This window comes from Mobula hypostoma, chromosome 11 (assembly GCF_963921235.1).
Source record: "Mobula hypostoma chromosome 11, sMobHyp1.1, whole genome shotgun sequence".
NCBI lineage: Eukaryota > Metazoa > Chordata > Chondrichthyes > Myliobatiformes > Myliobatidae > Mobula > Mobula hypostoma.
In genome coordinates this window covers 301,583-321,119 of record NC_086107.1, presented here as the reverse complement: position 1 = coordinate 321,119, position 19,537 = coordinate 301,583, and the positions used below count along the sequence as shown (strand labels likewise).

At 47.8% G+C, this 19,537-nt stretch overlaps 1 protein-coding gene across 2 annotated transcripts in view; it reads left to right on the top strand.

Moving 5' to 3' along the window:
* Nucleotides 1-19,537, top strand: part of ric8a (RIC8 guanine nucleotide exchange factor A) — a 67,536-nt gene that overhangs the window by 24,076 nt on the left and 23,923 nt on the right. For both annotated transcript variants that reach the window (XM_063061539.1, XM_063061538.1), the window contains 2 exons: nucleotides 8,798-8,892; nucleotides 12,389-12,539. In XM_063061539.1, the coding sequence (XP_062917609.1) occupies nucleotides 8,798-8,892; nucleotides 12,389-12,539 (246 nt within the window). The remainder of the gene's footprint in view (nucleotides 1-8,797; nucleotides 8,893-12,388; nucleotides 12,540-19,537) is intronic.

Genomic DNA, 19,537 nt, shown 5'->3' with positions numbered 1-19,537 from the left:
TAGGTTGCCGGGACCAGATGAGATGTACCCCAGGCTCCTGTAGAAAGTGAGGGAGGAGATTGCTGAGCTTCTAGCGATGATCTTTGCATCGTCAGCAGGGACGGCAGAAGCACCAGATGATTGGAAGTTTGCAAACGTTGTTCCCTTGTTCAAGAAAGGGAGTAGAGATAACCCAGGAAATTATCGACCCAGTGAGTTTTTCTTTGGTGGTGGGGCAAGTTGTTGGAGAAGATCCTGAGAGGCAGGATTTATGAGCATTTGGAGAGACATAATCTGATTAGGGATGGTCAGCAAGGCTTTGTGAAGGGCAGGTCTTCCCTTACAAACCTGATTGAATTCTTTGAGGATGTAACAAAACGTATCGATGAAGGTAGAGCAGTGGTTGTCGTGTATATGGATTTCATTAAGGTATTTGATAAGGTTCCCCATGCAAGGCTTGTTCAGAAAGTAATGAGGCATGGAATCTAAGGGGGTATTGCTTTGTGGATACAAAATTGGCTTGCACACAGAAGGCAAAAGGTGGTTGTGGATAGTTTGTATTCTGCACGGAGGTCGGCGACCAGTGGTGTTCCACAGGGATCTGTTCTGGGACCCCTCCTCTTTGTGATTTTTATAAATGACCTGGATGAAGAAGTAGAAAGGTGGGTTAGTAAGTTTGCTGATGACTCAAATGTTGGGGTGTTGTGGATAGTGTGGAGGGTTGTCAGAGGTTATAGCGGGACATCAGTAGGATGCAGAACTGGGCTGAGAAGTGTCAGATGGAGTTCAACCCAGATAAGTGTGAGGTGGTTCATTTTGGTAGGTCAAATTTGAAGACAGAATATAATATTAATGGTAAGGTTCTTGGCAGTGTGGAGGATCAGCGAGATTTTAGGGTCTGTGTCCATAGGACACTCAAAGATGCTGCACAGGTTGACAGTGTTGTTTAGAAGGTGTATTGTGTGTTGGCATTCATCAACCGTGGGACTGAGTTCAAGAGCCGTGAGGTAATGTTACAACTATACAAGACCTTGGTCAAACTCCACTTGGAATAGTGTGTTCATTTCCGGTCACCTCGTTACAAGAAGGATGTGGATACTATAGAGAGAGTGCAGAGGAGATTTACAAGGATGTTGTCTGGACTGGAGAGCATGCCTTAGGTTGAGTGAACTTGGCCTTTTCTCCTTGGAGCGACGGAGGATGAGAGGTGACCCGATAGAGGTGTATAAGATGATGAGAGGCATTGATTGTGTGGATAGTCAGAGGCTTTTTTCCAGGGCTGAATGGCTAACAGGAGGGGGCATAGTTGTAAGCTGCTTGATAGTAGGTACAAGGGAGATGTCAGAAGTAAGTTTTTAATACAGAGAGTGGTAGGTGTATGGAATGCACTGCCAAGGAAGGTGGTAGAGGCGAATACAATAGGGTCTTTTAAGAGACACTTAGCTCGGTACATGGAGCTTAGAAAAACAGAGGGCTATGTGGTAGAGAAATTCAAGGCATTCTCTTGAGTGGGTTACATGGTCGGCACAACATTTTGGGGCGAAGTGCCTGTAATGTGCTGTAGATTTTGAAGTTTCTATTTTTCTGTGAGTCTATGGTGTTACAGGAAAGTGACTGGTGTGGTTAGAGCATTGGCTGATTGGTAGGAGGCAGTGAGTGGAAATAACAGTACTTTTTTGTTTGCCAGTGACTAATGGTGTTCCGTAGGGGTCGGTATTGGGACTGCTTTTTATGCTGTATATAAATGACTTAGATGATGGAATAGATGGCATTGTTGCCAAGTTTGCAGATGATACGAAGTTTGGTGGAGGGGTAGGTAGTGTTGAGGAAACAGGTCAGATGCAGAAGAACTTGGACAGATTAGGAGATTTGACAAGAGAGTAACAAATGAAATACAATGTTAGAAAATGCACGGCCATGCGCTTTGGTAGTAGAAATAAATGTGCAGACTATTTTCTAAATGGGGAGAAAATCCAAAAATCTGAGATGCAAAGGGACTTGGGAGTCCTTGTGCAGAACACCCTAAAGGTTAACTTGCAGGTTGAGTCAGTGGTGAGGAAGGCAAATGCAATGTTAGCATTCATTTCAAGAGGTCTAGAATACAAGAGCAGGGATGTGATGCTGAGGCTTTTGTAAGGCACTGGTGAGGCCTCACCTTGCGTATTGTGTAGTTTGTTTCCTCAGGGTTCAGAAGAGTTTTACAAGGATGATTCTGAGAATGAAAGGTTTATCATACGAGGAACATTTGATAGCTCTGGGTCTGTACTCGCTGGAATTTAGAAGGATGAGAGGGATCTCATAGAAACTTTCTGAATTTTGAAAGACCTAGACAGTAGATGTGGAAAGGATGTTTCCCATGGTGGGGGAGTCTAGGACAAGAGGGCGCAGCCCTCAAAGCAGAGATGCGGAGAAATTTCTTTCGCCACAGCGTGGTGATTTTGTAGAATTTATTACCACAGGCAGCTGTGGAGACCAGTTCATTGGGTGTAATTAAAGCAAAGCTTGATCAGTTCTTGATTGGACACAACATTAAGGGTTACGGGGAGAAGGCTGGGGAGTGGGGCTGAGGAGGGGAAAAAAGGATCAGCCATGATTGAATGGCAGAGCAGATTTGATGGGTCAAATTGCCGAAATCTGTTGCAATGTCTCATAGTCTTATAATTCCAGGTGTTGTTGTATGCCTTGACACATCTGCCTTTCCTACACTATTTCTTGCAATAAAATATATGCAGCTTAGGACACCGGTTGCATCATCCTCAATCTTTAGATTCCGGACTCTGGCTGAGGTCTTATCAACATCTGTCTCCACAACCTCTCCAGTATCTGTTCTGCCACTCTGGTAACTTTCCCCTGTAACTCTCATTTAATTCCCACCATGCAGCATTAACAAACCTTCCCGCTAGGATATCAGTCCCCTTCAGTTTCCCGAATGATCCAGAGTTCAGTTCCAACTTTTTAACACGGATTGTTCGAAGCTGCAGCTGGATGCACTTCTTGCAGTTGTAGTGGTCAGGCACTCCGGAGATCTTCCTGCCTTCCCACATCCCGCAAATGGAGCATTCAACTGTCCTAGCTGAGCAGGTGTAAAGAATGGAAGGGAAAAAACTTAATCTAGAGCTTTTCTTTTTGATTTCTCTGACTGAAGCCTCAGAGCTAAAGCCTCAAGATCTCCGGTCTGACTGTGCACACAAAAGACAGCTGATGTGACAATGTCCACTGTGCTTGCCCCCATCTTCTATCATTTGCTCTTGCTAATCAAACCCAAATGCAGATTGATCACTGGTCAAAGCTCTATTATGCTGCCACAACCCACTGCTCCCTTTTTCTACTCGGCAGTTATCCTGAGTGAAAACCCCTCCTCTCAAACTTCTGGTATTGGTCAAAGCTGGCCATGCGTGAAGGGATGGGGGGTTGTGGAAAGCAGGTGATTGGAGCAGGGAGGAAAGTGAATCAGCCATGATGAAATGGCAGAGCAGACTCAGTGGGCTGGATGGCCTAACTCTGCTGCAATATCTTACCGTCTTATTCAATTTGCCAGGGGTTCACATGGAGTCCGTTCCATCTCTCCTTCCAAAATACCGGCACTAATGTTTCACAACTTCTAGCCACTTTCTTTGAGCTCACTGATCTGATTAACCCTGGCCTAATTTGCACATGGCTCAGGAAATAATCCAGGTTATTATCTTGTTTGTCCCAACCCCTTCCCTCTGTTCCCCCTGCCCACCTCCCTTCTCTCACCCCTCCTCACTCTATGTCCCCGCTCTCCCACCAACCACACCCTCTATCTCTTCTTACAACCCTGCCCACACTCTGTCCCTCTTACACCCCACCCGTCTCCCCACCCTCTGTCCCCTTTTTCACCCCTTACAACCCTCCACAACCTCTTACAGCTCTTCCAAACCCTGACATTTTCTGTCGCACCACTCCCCAACCTCTGACCTCTCTTGCACCTCTCCCCAGCCTGTCCCCTCCCACATTGCTCCCAATTTCCCTTTCCACTCTTGTTCTGCACCCCCTCACAACCCTCCCCATGCCCTGTCTGCCCTCTGTCATCTATCCCCTCCCTCCCACCCTCTCTCCACCCATCCCCCACCCTCTGTCACCTATCTCTATCCCTCCTGCCCTCTGTCCCCTCTCCCCACCCAGCCCCACTTACCTATTGAAGAAAGAGTGCATGAGGGTTGGTGTTGCAGCAGTGAATCAGTGAGCAAGTTCCTGTCAGAGACACATTAATCTGGATCTGTCGATTTCGGGGGATGTGGGTTGTCTGAAACACAAAAGCCTAGGAATGACAGAGTAGACATTGTGTTGCCTGCACTGATGGGACAGTCTCGAATGCGGGACAAGGTGAGGGGTGTTCATTTAAAATGGGGGTGAGCGAGAATTTCTGCCAGGGAGTGGTAAGTATCTGTTTTTCCCTGTCCCCCAAGGGTTGTGGAGGTAGGATTGTTCCATGTGGTTAAAAAGGTGGGAGGTAGATTTTGAATGGTGGAATTGGCTAGAGGGGTGAGTCCTGGGCAGATCAGCTGTTATTGCATTAAGGGATGGGACAGACTAGAGGGGTCAAGTGGCTGATTCTTGCTTATATTTCCAGGGCGAGGAGATGGTGGGTGGTGAACAGTAAATATTGTAAAATTCATCACACCTGTAGTTAGTGGTTTAATTAACAATGCACCGGAATGTTCTTCCAGGAGCATCATTGAGAGCAGGCACCGATATATCCTGCCTCCCACAGTGTGGCCTTCACTGGGTGACATCCCCATTTTTAACAAAACTATAACAGTTTCTTGACAGAACAAATACACAAAGTACAGACATGGAGTATTTACAAGACTGAATAATTCAAATTAAAATATGATTACTACTGTCTATAAGACAGGAAATCCCCGGCTGCTCCCTCTCCAAAGACAGCTGGACATGAAGAGGGGCAGGCAGTCGTTCCCAGCAGAGCCTTCAACTTTCTGCTGCCTACGCCCGCCATGCCCACAGGAGATCCTCCTCACGCCCTACCCCCCTTTCGTACTGGTGCCCGCGTATGAAGAGTGCGGGCTGAAGTGTAACCAGAACCTGAGCAGAAGCCCCTTCAGACACTCTGACAGGGGCTGCAACCTCTCACACTCAAGTCAGTGTGGAACACTGACCCCCCCCACCCCCCAGGGCACAGAATAGACAGGGGTGGCAGTGAACCTGTGTTCGTCCATTGTCAACGTCGATGAGGTCCTCGACACCATAATGATGGTGTTGAGACTAGCGCGTGATTTGGATTTAAGTGAGGGAGAGTTGCGCAGCGTCAGTCTCACTCTCTCTTCCCAATTCCCATCTGGATCCAGTGGCAAGACAGTCTAGACGGCTGGAGATGGGACTAGGCGCAGTGGATGACCAGGACGTCTTCTGTGTCTTGTCCTGCTCTACACGTTCCACAACGCTTGCAGAGACGGCCTTCTTGACCGTTGGACCTTCCATTGGTCTCGTCCGCTCAATCCGCCGGAGTCTGTCTTCACATGCTGGGATAGACAACTCCCTATCTCACCGAGGGTTTGAGACCCGTCGGCTACCCTCACTTGGTTTAGCCGGCTTGTCGAAGCCGTTGCCCGGGGTGTGGCCGCTGTCACATGCAGACAGCTACGGGGAGCCACAGGTGAGAGCTGAGTGCCAGGTGGGGACCAAAGGTGGACTGACCGCCCTGAAAAGGATGCAACATGTTCCCCCACCAGAGGTGCGACCCCTCCCTGACACCCCTTACTGCCCCATCCAACACCTTCCACCCCAGGTCCCCAATGTACAGGGGAAGGACCCCTGCATAATGAAATTTCCACTGGGGACCTCCTCCGCTGCCAGACGGTAAAGCAGACCGCCAAGGTGAGGCTGGTTGGCGGATGAGGGCAATGAAGTGAGAGGTGTACGAGAGCAGCCCATGCAAGAAACAGTTTGGAGCGTCACAGGAGGACACGGTGGGTGTACCTGTGGGTGTCTCCCCTGTGGTATCCTGAGGACTGAGTGTGAGCACTTCCGGCCCATCAGGTGTAGCCATATCCCCTCCGCTTACCCGAACCCCCATGACACACACAGCGATGGGAGGGGGCCAGCCCCCGCACAGCCAGAACACCACCTCCCCTGGCGCTGAAGCACCCTGTCCAGACGAGACTAGACCTGATATCCTCATCAGCTCTCAGCAAAACCGAGGCAGTTCCCTTAAAGCAGTGTGGCTGATGCTGTCAGCTGGAAGCCGTGTACCATGGAGGTGACCAGCGGATTTATAACTAATGCCCATCCCTGATATGTGATCGCACGACCAGCATCCCAGCTGGGCAGAGATCTCCAGATTCGCCAGTTCACTGGCCAGGTCTCCTCCGTCGAGCTCAGGTAGACACCCAAATAAAGGAGGTGTGTGGTGCTCCACGCAAAGGGTCTCAACCCCTCCTGTAGGAATCCAGCTGCCACTGACCCACCAAAACGCCAGCACACTTTGCCCAGTTGACCCCTGCAGAGGGCGCAGCCGAGAAGACCTGCTGGCAGTCTCGCATCCTCTGCAAGTCAACAGGTTTGGTGACTGTGACGGGGAAGTCATAGGCGTAAGCTAAAAGGATGACCTCCACGTCTGGTTCGTGTAGAACCAAAATCGTTAACCTCTTGCGGAGAAGACAGGAATGGCTTCATGCAAAGAAAGAACTACTACCCCGACTTGGGGCATTCCTGACACGTGCACCCCCCCGCCCCCCCACCCCCAGCCCCTGATACACAAAGGCGCTGTCAAGGACCCATTAACCTTAACAAAGCACTCTGCAGCAATGTGCTGTGGTCAGATGTGGGTTGTGGCCCAAACCCGAGCACTCACAGAGTCCCAAAAAGGAACTTGTGGTCCACCTGTCAAACCCAATTCTTAGTGAAGTGAGAGAAAGGCGTCTGACAGACCTGCCATCCGGTACAAGTGAATCAGATCCTGGACAAGGTGCATATTGTCCTGGATGGACTGCTCCCAGACCATTTAGGACGGACCAGGCTGGACCCCTTGAGCCAGATGATTAGCTATTGCCCGGGCAAAGATCAGTGAGGCGATTTCTCAGACAAAGGAGATCTTCTTTGTCAGCAGGCTACAACTACTCTGGGCCGAGAAAGGGGAATCTCACCCGTTGTCTTGCTCTCCCCCAATACCCTCACGTAATCAGCTGTAGGATGTCCCGGAAGGCCCGGAAAAACCCCACAGTCAACCCATCTCGTCTCGGGATCCTGCCTCTCAGTAGATGGGTGAGGGCACTGGGCAGCTCCACCAAAGGTAGCCATCACCCCCGAGGCTAACCCTTGGCAAGTCCTCCCACAGAGCCCTGTGTGCATCCTCACTACACGGGTCCCATGAGAATAGAGCCTCATAAAAGGAGTGGACTTCCGCAACAATCCTTGCCAGATCCGTGACGGTGGAATCATCCACAAGCTGCCTGCTGACACCCCTCTGCGTCTCGAGAAGATGAAAGGAGGGAAATGTTAATTATTTCTTTTCGCGCATCGGGCAGCTTTTGCCATTTCCTGTTTGTTGTCTGTTTTTTAACGAAGCTGAGTTGCGAGCTCAATGCTCAACCCAGCATGGATGGAAGGTGTGCAAGGAACCGGCCAGATTTGAACTCCGGACCATTTGCCTTAAAATCTGGTACTGATGCCACTACACCACTGGCTGGCAATTCAGGGCCTGACCTTCCCTCAGTGATGATGGCTCCCACTGAAAAGCTCACTGTGTGGATGATTTCTTTGTGGCGATCATGGCCGTCAATCTCAGTACTGCGGCCAGCCCTGGCAGTCGTCAGTGTTCTGGTCTGACCTGCCCATAAGGTCAGTGCTGGTGTTACAGTCAGCCCTGTGGTCAGTCCTAGAGCTGTGGGCAGCCCAGTGTTGTAATCAGTGTGACAGCCTGCCCTGGTGCTGTGGTCACTCCCACACTCGGTCCCGGTGCTGTGAGCACCCCTGGTGCCTAACCAACACTGATGTTGCGGTCAGTCCTGGCGTTTCTCACGGTCAGTCCTGGTGTTACGGTCAGTCCTGGAGTTTCTCACGGTCAGTCCTGGCATTTCTCACGGTCAGTCCTGGTGTTACGGTCAGTCCTGGAGTTTCTCACGGTCAGTCCTGGCGTTTCTCACGGTCAGTCCCGGCGTTACGGTCAGTCCTGGCGTTTCTCACGGTCAGTCCTGGTGTTACGGTCAGTCCTGGCATTTCTCACGGTCAGTCCTGGCGTTTCTCACGGTCAGTCCTGGTGTTACGGTCAGTCCTGGCGTTTCTCACGGTCAGTTCTGGCGTTACGGTCAGTCCTGGTGTTATGGTCAGTCCTGGCGTTTCTCACGGTCAGTCCTGGTGTTACGGTCAGTCCTGGCGTTTCTCACGGTCAGTCCTGGTGTTACAGTCAGTCCTGGCGTTTCTCACGGTCAGTCCTGGTGTTACAGTCAGTCCTGGCATTTCTCACGGTCAGTCCTGGCGTTTCTCACGGTCAGTCCTGGCGTTTCTCACGGTCAGTCCTGGTGTTACGGTCAGTCCTGGCGTTTCTCACGGTCAGTCCTGGCGTTTCTCACGGTCAGTTCTGGCGTTACGGTCAGTCCTGGTGTTATGGTCAGTCCTGGCATTTCTCACGGTCAGTCCTGGTGTTACGGTCAGTCCTGGCGTTTCTCACGGTCAGTCCTGGTGTTACGGTCAGTCCTGGCATTTCTCACGGTCAGTCCTGGTGTTACGGTCAGTCCTGGCGTTTCTCACGGTCAGTCCTGGTGTTACAGTCAGTCCTGGCGTTTCTCACGGTCAGTCCTGGTGCTGCAGACGTTTACCCCAATTCCTTTCCTGATAGGAGGACGCAGCTCTGTACCGTCGCCTGGCAGCCATCCTGCGGCACTGCCTGATGACCAAGGCGGATGGGGAGGATCGGACCGAGGAGCTGCACAGGTAGGGGGTGGGGTTGCTACCAGGTCCGTAATTACCTAACACCCTGCTTCCCCTTGCCAACCCCAGCTCTCATCACCCTAACCCTCCCCTCACCCGCTCACCCTAACCCCTGCCGCTTGCAAACCTTCCCCGAGCACCCCCACAACTAACCATACCCACTGATCATCTCTCCTCCTGCCCCTCGGAACTCCCTCACCCAAGACTGCACCCCTTCCGTCCCCTCACCCTCCTGCTGTCACCTGTGGGGCATTAGTGGGGGGAGTCAGAATCAAGTTTAATATCACCGGCATGTGTTATGAAATTTGACTTTGTGGCAGCAGTTCAATACAATCCATAATAGAGAAAAAATGAATTACGGTAAATATATAAAGTTGTGCAAAAGAAATAAAAAATTAAAAAGTAGTCAGGTCGGCGTTTTTGGGTTCAATGTCCATTCAGAAGTCGGGTGGCAGAGGGGAAGAAACTGTTTCTGAGCAGTGGGACAATCAGTGTGGGACTTTGTGAGAGCACTGTTAGGGTGTGGGTGTGGGGTAGTCAAAGTTAGCATGGTTTCTGTAAAGGGAAATCTTACCTGACAAATCTGTTAAAGTCCTTCAAGGAAGTAACAAGCAGGGTGGACAAAGGAGAGGCAGTGGATGTCACTTACTTGGATTTTCGGAAGGCATTTGATAAGGGGCTACACGTGAGGCTGCTTAACAAGATAAAGTCCTATGGTGTTCCGGAAAGTTACTGGCACGGATAGAGGAATGGCTGACAGGCAGGAGGCAGCGAGTGGGAATAAAGGGGGCCTTTTCTGGTTGGCTGCCTGTGACTAGTGGTGTTCCTCAGGGATCAGTATTAGGACCACTACTTTTCACATTGTTTGTCAATGATTTAGATAATGGAATTCATGGCTTTGTGGCAAAGTTTGTGCATGATATGAAGATAGGTGCAGGGGTAGGTAGTGCTGAGGAAGCAATGTGATTGCAGCAGGACTTAGACAAATTGGAAGAATGTGCAAAAAAGTGGCAGATGGAATACAGTCAACACGAGGAATTCTGCAGATGCTGGAAATTCAAGTAACACACATCAAAGTTGCTGGTGAACACAGCAGGCCAGGCAGCATCTCTAGGAAGAGGTACAGTCGATGTTTCGGGCCAAGACCCTTCGTCAGAACTAACTGAAGGAAGAGCTAGTAAGAGATTTGAAAGTGGGAGGGGGAGTGGGAGATCCAAAATGATATCCCTCCCCCTCCTGTCTTCTCCTATCATTTTGGATCTCGCCCTCCCCCTCCAACTTTCAAATCCCTTACTCACTCTTCCTTCAGTTAGTCCTGACGAAGGGTCTCGGCCTGAAACATCGACTGTACCTCTTCCTGGAGATGCTGCCTGGCCTGCTGCATTCACCAGCAACTTTGATGTGTTTTGCTTGGATGGGAAAGGTAAAGGGCTGGATAAGGAGGAATCTAATAGGAGAAGAGAGTGGACCATAGGAGAAAGGGAAAGAGGAGGGGAAAGCTCTAGGCAGGTAAGATGTGGTAAGAGGCCAGAGTGGGGAATAGAAGAGGAGGAGAGAATTTTTTTAACAAAAGGAGAAATTGCTGTTCATGCCATCAGGTTAGAGGTTACCCAGGCGGAAAATAAGGTGTTGCTCCTCCACCCTAAGGATTGCCCCATCTTAGCACAAAAGGAGGCCATGGACCATGTTAGAATGGGAAAGGGAACCAGAATTAAAATGTTTGACCACCAGGAAATACCAGTTTTGGCAAATAGAGCAGATAGCTCGACAAAGCGGTCTGCCAATTTGCGATGGGTCTCAACAATGTAGAGGAGGCTGCATTGGGTGCACTGGAAACGATAGACGACCTGGGCAGATTCACTGGTGACGTGTTGCCTCACCTGGAAGGACTATTTGGCACCCTGAATGGAGGTGAGGGAGGAGGTGTAGGGGCATGTGTAGAATTTGTGTCGCTTGCAGGGATAAGTGGTGGGAGGGGGATTAGTAATTTATATCATACATTCTGGCTACTGTTCGGTGGCCTGTGTATAACTCCAATCAGGGTCTTTATCAGTGCAGTTTCTTAGCTCTACCCACAAGGATCCTATATCATAGTCATAGTCATACTTTATTGATCCCGGGGGAAATTGGTTAAACCTTTCTAATAATTTGATTCATTTTTAACCAACAGAGCCATCCCTCCCCCTCTGCCTAACTGCCTGTCCTTTCAATACAATTTGTATCCTTGGATGTTAAGCTCTGAACTATAATCTTCTTTCAGCCATGATTCAGTAATACACACAGCTTTATTCCGTGCACTGTGTGCATTCAAATATAACTCCTTCAGTCCTGCATTCATCACCCTTTTCAATTGTGTCCCCCGTTACACTGCAACCCATCCCACTACGTAATTTTGCCCCAGTCACCTGCCTGACCTTCCTGACAGTCTCGCTATACACTGCATCTACTTGTGTACAAACTGCCCATCCTTCAGTCATTGAGTGAGTGCCTTCAGGCTTCTGTACCTCCAGTGAGAAGAGGGGATGTCCTGGGTGATGGGAGTTCTTAACGATGGATTCCACCTTTTTGAGGCATTGCTCCTTGAAGGTGTCCTGGATACAGTGGAGGCTAGTGCCCATGATGGAGCTGATGGAGCTTATAACTGGCAAATCATCCTATTCTTACCCTCACTGGTGTGTGGCACAGGCAGCAATCTAGAAATTGCTACCCTGGAGGTCCTGTTTTTCAGCTTTCTACCTGGCGCCCGAAGTTCTTTTTTCCGTCCCTCCTCACCTTTCCTTTGTACATATGGTGCCAATATGTACCAAGACTTCTGGCTGCTCACCCTCCCCATTTAGAATATCGAGGACCCAATCCAGGATGTCCCTGACCCTTGCACCTTGGAGGCAATGTACCATCCAGGTGACTCTATCGTGTCTACTCCTCAGACTGTGGAATCACTTGTCACTACTGCAGTCCTCCTCTTTCCACCCACCCCCACCTTTTGCCTTTTAAGCCACAGCACCAGGCTCAATGTCAGAGACACAGTTGGTGCAGTCCCCCACCATGGTAGGCCAGCCCCACAAATGGTACAGTATACTAATTATTGAGGGGAATGGCCACTGGGGAGGGGGGAGGGTGTGGAACAACAGGATGAACACTGGGGGCCGGCGGGATGAGGGGTACTGGACATTGGGGAGGGGGAGGGTGTGGAACAACAGGATAAATTTTGAGGGCTAGTGGGATGAGGGGTACTGGACACTGGGGAGGGGGAGGGGTTTGTGGGACAACAGGATGAGCGTTGGGGGTTGGCGGGACGAGCAGAGTTGGATACTGGGGAGGGGGGGACAGTGTGGAACAACGGGATGAGCGTTGGGGGCCAGTGGGGTGAGTGGGCTGGATATTGGTGGGGAGTGGTTGGGACAACAGGAGGCAGGTGAGACGAGTGGTCTTGGACATTGGGGTGGCACAGTTTAGATGTGGGGTGGCGGATGGTGTTCCTGACTCGTTATGTCTGCAGCCACACAGTGAACCTGCTGGGTAACCTGCCCCTGGAGTGTCTGGACGTCCTGCTGTTGGCCCAAGTGCAGCCTAGCTCTGTCGAGTATCTGGGAATGAACATGGATGCTGTGGAAATACTACTGGGTTTCCTGGAGAAGAGAGTGGACCGGGTAAGCCTGCAATCGTTCTCATCACTGAGAGTCATGGTACATAGGACTCTACAGCACAGTACAGAGCCTTCAGCCCACAATCCTGTGCCAATGTTTTAACCTGCTCTAAAGATCAATCCAATCCTTTCCTCCTACGTGGGCCTCTTTTTCTATCATTCACGTACCTATCTAGGAGTCTCTTAAATGCTCCTAATGTACCTTCCTCTACCACCATCTTTCCATACAGTTGCTACTCAGTGTAAAAATTTATTACCTCTAGATCCTCCCTATACTTTCCTCCAATCATCTTAAGATGATGTCTCCTCGTATTAGCCATTTCCACTCTCTCATCCTCCCTCACTCCAATGAAAACAGCCCTAGCTTACTTAAGCTTTCCTCATAGGAAATACTCTCAGATCCAGGCAGCATCCTAGTAAACCTGCTCTGCATCCTGTTTAAGGCTTCCCAATTCTTCCTGTATTGAGGTGAACTGAACTGAACACAATATTCCAAATGTGGTCTATGCAGGGTTTTATAGAGCCACAATATTATCTCACAGCTCTTGAACTCAATAAACACTCCATACACCTTCTTAACCACCCTATCAACTTGCACCATGACTTTGAGGAAACTACGGACATTGACCCAAGATCCCTCCTGTTCCTTCAGTGCTGAGAACCCTGCCATTAACTCTCTATTCTGCCTTCCAGCTCAACTTTCCAAAATGTATTACTTCACACTTGGACTGTAAGGTATCAGAGCAGAATTAGGCTACTTGGCCCATCAAATCCTTCCCCTCTGCCATCCAATTCCTAAATGGACATTGAACCCTTGGACACCACTTCACTTTTTAAAAAATGTATAGTATTTCTGTTTTTTGCATGATTTTTAATCTATTCAATATGTATTCTGTATAAAGTATACGGAATAAGATTTAATTATTATTATTACTGTTTTTTTTCTTCTATATTATGTACTGCATCGTACTGCTGCCACTAGGTTAACACATTTCACATCACATGCTGGTGATGATAAACCTGATTCTGATTTTGCTTCTAAAGTCTCCTCTGCTATTCCATCAAGACTGCTTTATTATCCCTCTCAACCATATTCGCCTGTCTTCTCCCTGTAACCTTTGATGCCCTGACTATCAACCTCCGGCTTAAATATAACAAATGACTTGGACTCCACAGTCATCTATGGCAATGCATTCCACAGGATCACCAGCCCTTGGCTAAAGAAATTCCTCTTCATCTCTGTTCTATATTCAATAGATTTCAATGAGATTCCCCTCACCCTCCACACCCCCCCCCCCATTTTTCTAAACTCCAGCGAGGTATAGGCCCAGAGCCATCAAGTGCTCCTCCTTGCCTTACATTAACCTTTTCATTCCAGAAATCATTCTTGCGAGCCTCCTCACTTTTCTTGGATAAGAAGCCTAAATCTGCTCTCAATACTCCAAGTGCGATTTCACCAATGCCTTATAAAGCCTCAGCATTACATCCTTGCTCTTGTATTCTAGTGCTCTGGAAATGAATGTCAACATTGCTTTTACCTTCCTTGCCACTGACTCAAGCTGCAAGTTAACCTTTCGGGAATCCTGCTGATGGTCCCTTTACACCAGATTTCTGAACTTTCTCCCCCATTAATAAATAGTCTACGCCTTTATTCCTTCTATCATAGTGCATGACCATACACTTTCCAACTTTCTATTCCATTTGCCACTTCTTTGCCCATTCCCCTAATCTGTCCAAGTCTTTTTGTAGACTCCCTGCTTCCTCAACACTGCCTGCCCCTCTACCTATCTTCACATCCTCCACAACCATGGCCACAAAATCGTCAATTCCATCACCCGTATCATTAACTTATAAGATAAAATGAATCGGTCCCAATATTGACCCAGGTGGAACATCATTAATCTCCAGCAGTTAATCGGAAAATGCTCCCTTTATTACCAGTCATTCCCTCCTGCCAGTCAGCCAATCTTGTATCCATGCTAGTATCTTTCCTGTATGCCTTGGGGACTTGTTAAGTAGCCTCATCTGTGGCACCTTATGAAAGGCCTTCTGAAAGTACAAGTGAACAACATCCAGTGATTCTCCTTTGTCCATCCTGCCTATTATTTCCTTAAAGAATTCCAACAGACTTGTCAGGAAAGGTTTCCCCTTAAGGAAACCATGGTGACTTTGGCCTATTTTATCATGTGCTCCAAGTACCCCGAAACTTAACCCGTAAAAAATGGACTCTCAACATTTTCCCAACCACTGTGGTCAGGCTAACTGGCCGATTATTTGCTTTCTTCTGCCTCCCTACCTTAAAGATTGGAGTGACGTTAGCAATTTTCCAGTCCATAAGGCCATGAAACATGGGAGCAGAATTAGGCCATTCAGCCCATGGAGTCTACTCTGCTATTCCATCCTGGCTGATCCTAGATCCCACTCAGCCCCATACACATGCATTCTTGCCATACCCTTTGATACCCTGACCAATCAGGAAATGATCAACTTCCACCTTAAATATACTCACGGACTTGGCCCCCACCGCAGTCTGTGGCAGAGCATTCCACAGATTCACCACTCTCTGGCTAAAATAAATTCCTCCTTACCTCTGTTCTAAAAGGTCGCCCCCTCAGTTTTGAGGCTGTGCCCTCTAGTTCTGGATACCCCCACCACAGGAAGCATCCTCTCCAGATCCATTCTATCTAGTCCTTTCAACATTCGGTAGGTTTCAATGAGATCCCCCCGCATTCTTCTAAATTCCAGTGAGTACAGGCCCAAAGCTGCCAAACGCTCTTCATATGTTAACCCCTTCATTTCCAGAATCATCCTTGTGAAACTCCTCTGGAGTCTCTCCAATGGCAATAGGCTTCAATAGGTGTATTTAATGTCAGAGAAAGGTATACAATATATATTCTGAAATTATTTTTCTTCGCAAACATCCACGAAAACGGACGAGTACCCCAAAGAATGAATAGCAGTTACAATGTTAGAACCCCAAAGCCCCCCAACCCCCAACCCCCCAAGCACAAACAGCAGCAAGGCAATGACCCCCCCACCACCCCCTCAGCAAAAAAAGCATTAGCACTCTCCGCCAAGCGCTAAAGCTTGCAGCAAAGCATCAATAAAGACACAAACTTGCAGTACCACAAAAACTACTCATTCTCCCGATAATTCAACATGCCACAGGCTCTCTCCATAACAAGGGGAAAAGAGGTGTTCCTGTTTCACAACGAGAGGGGAGACGTAACAAGCACTCACTGATGTACGATGTTAAGTCTGTTGAGTCGCTTTTTCTGAGCTCTGTGCTTGGAGAGTCAGCATCAAAAAGGCTCGGATCTCTGGGGACACACCCCCGGCAGCCAACCCGCTGCTCCTGGTGTTCCGTGTTCTCCCGTGATGCCTCAGTCTGGGGCACCGGCTAGAATCAGCACATCTCCAGAGCCACCAAATCCTGAAATCCTGGAACCCTGAAGTTGGGCTCATCTTCCAGGCCGTGCCCTTGGGATATCAAAGAGTGGCTGCTCATGAGGCCCTGAGAGCGGGTCCCATTGCTGCAAAGAACCAAAGTCAGAGTGTAACTCCGGGTCAGAGTCTTCAAAAGAACCCCGCACATCCTGAAAAGGTGAAAAAAGAGACATCAAAGATAGAAATAAAGCTGTTTCCGAAGATGCAAGCAAAAGAGTCACCGTTCAGTGTCATCTTAACTTCGCCCGCCCAACATGTCCTTGCTGAGATATGGGGCCCAAAATTGTTGACAATACTTCAAGTGCTGCCTGACTAGCGTCTTATAAAGCCTCAGCATTATCTCCTTATTTTTATATTCTATTCCCCTTGAAATAAATGCCAACATTGCATTTGCCACCTTAACCACAGACTCAACTGTAAAGTAACCTTCTAGATCTCTTGAACAAGCGCTCCTAAGTCTGCACTATTGTTCCTTTCGCCAAGGTGTATTATCATACATTTCCCAACACTGTATTTCATCTGCCACCTATTCTTCCAATTTGTCTGAGTTCTGCTGCAATCGCATTGCTTCCTCAGCACTCTCTACCCATCCACCTATCTTTGTATCATCTGCAAACTTTGCGATAAAGCCAACAATTCCATTATCCAAATCACTGACAAACGATGTGAAAAGTAGTGGCCCCAATACTGACTCCGTAAGGAACACCACTAGTCACAGGCAGCCAACCAAATAAAAAGCCTCATTTATTCCCACTCACTGCTTCCTGCCTGTCAGCCATTCCTCTATCCATGCCAATATCTTTCCTGTAACGCCATAGGATTTTATCTTCGTAAGCAGCCTTGTGTGGCGTCTTATCAAGTGTCTTCTGAAAATCCAAGTAACTGACTCTCCTTTGTCCACCCTGCTTGTTACTTCCTCGAAGAACTCTAACAGATTTGTCAGGCAAGATTTCCCTTTACAGAAATCATGCTAACTCTGAATTATTTTATCATTAGTCTCTAAGTACCTTGAAACCTCATCCTTACTAATAGACTGCAACACTGACGTTAAGCTAACTGGCCTATCATTTCCTTTCTTTTGCCTTGCTCCCTTCTTAAAGAGTGGAGTGACATTTGCAATCATCCAGTCTTCCGGGACTATGCCAGAATCCAGTGACTCTTGAAAGGTCATGATCAATGCATCCATTATCTCTTCAGCATCCTCTCTGGACATAGTCCATCTGGTCCATGTGACTTATCCACCTTAAGAAGTTTCAGTTTGCTTAGCACTTTTTCCTTTGTAATAGCAATGGCACTCACTCCTGCTCTGTGACACTCACGGACCTCTGGCACACTGCTAGTGTCTTCCACGGTGAAGACTAATGCAAAATTCCCATCATCCCCCATTACTACCTCACCAGCATCATTTTCCAGTGGCCCAATGTCAACTCTCACCTCCCCTTTACTCTTTATATAACTAAAAAAACTTTTGTTAAAATGCTTTATATTATTGGCTAGTTTACCCTCATATTTCATCTTTTCCCTTACAGTTTTTCTTTAGTTGCCTTTTGATGGATTTTAAAAGCTTTCTAATCACCAACTTCCCACTTACTTTTGCTACCTTATATGCATTTTCCTTGGCTTTTATGCAATCCTTAACATGCCTTGTCAGACATGGTTGCCTTGCCCTGCCATTTGAGAACTTCTTCTGTGGGACATATCTATCCTGTACCTTGAGAACTATTCCCAGAAACTTCAGCCATCTCTGCTCTGCCATCATCCCACCAGTACCCTCCTCCAATCTACCTGGGTAAGTGTCTCTCTCATGCCTCTGTAATTTCCTTTACTCCGTTACAATACTGATACATGTGACTTGTCCTTCTCCCTCTGAAATTGCAGTATGAATTCAATCGTATTATGATCACTGGCTCCTAAGGGTTCATTTACATTAAACTCCCTAATAAGACCTGGGTTATTACGCAACACCAGATCTAAGATGGCCTTCCCCGAGTAGGCTCAAGCACAAGCTGCTTTAAAAAGCCATCTTGTGTGCATTCAAGAAATCCCATCTCTTGCAATCCAACACCAATGCAATTTTCCCAATTCCTTTGCTTATAAAAGTCCCTCATTACAATTATGTCATTACTCTTATTGCATGCCTTTTCCAGCTCCCCTTGCAATCTCAATCCTATATCTTGGCTACTATCTGGAGGCCTATATATGATTCCCATTATGGTTTTTTTACCCTTGCAGTTTCTTAACTCCACCCACAAAGATTCAACATTCTTTGACTCTATGTCAACTCTTTCTGAATATGTAATTCCATCTCTTACCAACAGAGCCACAGCACCACCTTTGCCTTCCTGCCTGTCTTTTTGATCTTCAGTCCTCCGGAACCATTCCAGAATCTAGCGATTCTTGATGATTACAAATACCTCCACAATCTCTTCAGTTGCCTCTTTCAGAACTCTGTGGTGTAGTCTATCTGGTGCAGGTGGCTTATCTACCTTCAGACTTTTCAGTTTCCCAAGCGCCTTCACCATAGTAATGGCAACTACTTCAGTTGTGTCCCCTGACACTCAAATCTCTGCCATCCTGCTGGTGTCTTCCAAAGTGAAGATGGATGTAAAATACTCCTTAACCTTCTACACTATGCACAACTCCTCCAATATTCATGTCATCTGCAAACTTACAAACCCACCCTTCCACTTCCTTATCCATGTTTTTTATAAAAATCACAAAGGGCCCCAGAACAGATTCTTGTGGAACACCACTAGTCACCAACCTCCATTTGGTCCATAAAGTCTGCTCCGCTAATTCATCATGCCTGATCTATTTCCCCTCTCAGTGACACCCTCCTGCCATCTCTCCATATCCCTACATGCCCCTACTAATCAAGAATCTATCAAACTCTGCCTTAAGTGTATATGAAGACTTGGGCCGCCACAGACACCTGTGGCAATGAATTCCTCAGATTCACCACTCTGGCTAAAGAGATTCCTTCTCATCTCTGTTCTAAAAGGACACCCTTCTATTCTGAGGCTGTATCCTCTGGTCTTTGATCCCCACACCAGAGGCAGCATCCTCTCCACGTCCACTATATCAAGGCCTTTCAACATTCGGTAGGTTTCAATGAGGACACACCTCATTCTTCTGAATTCCAGTCAGTAGAGGCCCAGAGCCATCAAATGCTCCTCACATGGCAAGCCTTTCAATCCCGGAATCATTTTTGTGAACCTCTTTTGAACCCTGTCCAATGTCAGCACATCCTTTCAAAGATAATAGGCCCCATACTGCTCGCAATATTTGAACTGAGGCCTTACCAGTGCTTTATAAAGCTTCAGCATTACTGGCTTTTATATTGCAGTCCTCTCTTTATGGGTGGGACTGAGAAATAACAAGGGTATGACCACATTAATGGGGCTATAATACAGACTATATTATAAATCAGACAATTGAGTATAGGAGTTGGGATGCAATGTTGAAATTGTACAAGGCATTGGTGAGGCCAAATTTGGAGTATTGTGTACAGTTCTGGTCACTGAATTATAGGAAAGATGTCAACAAAATAGAGTA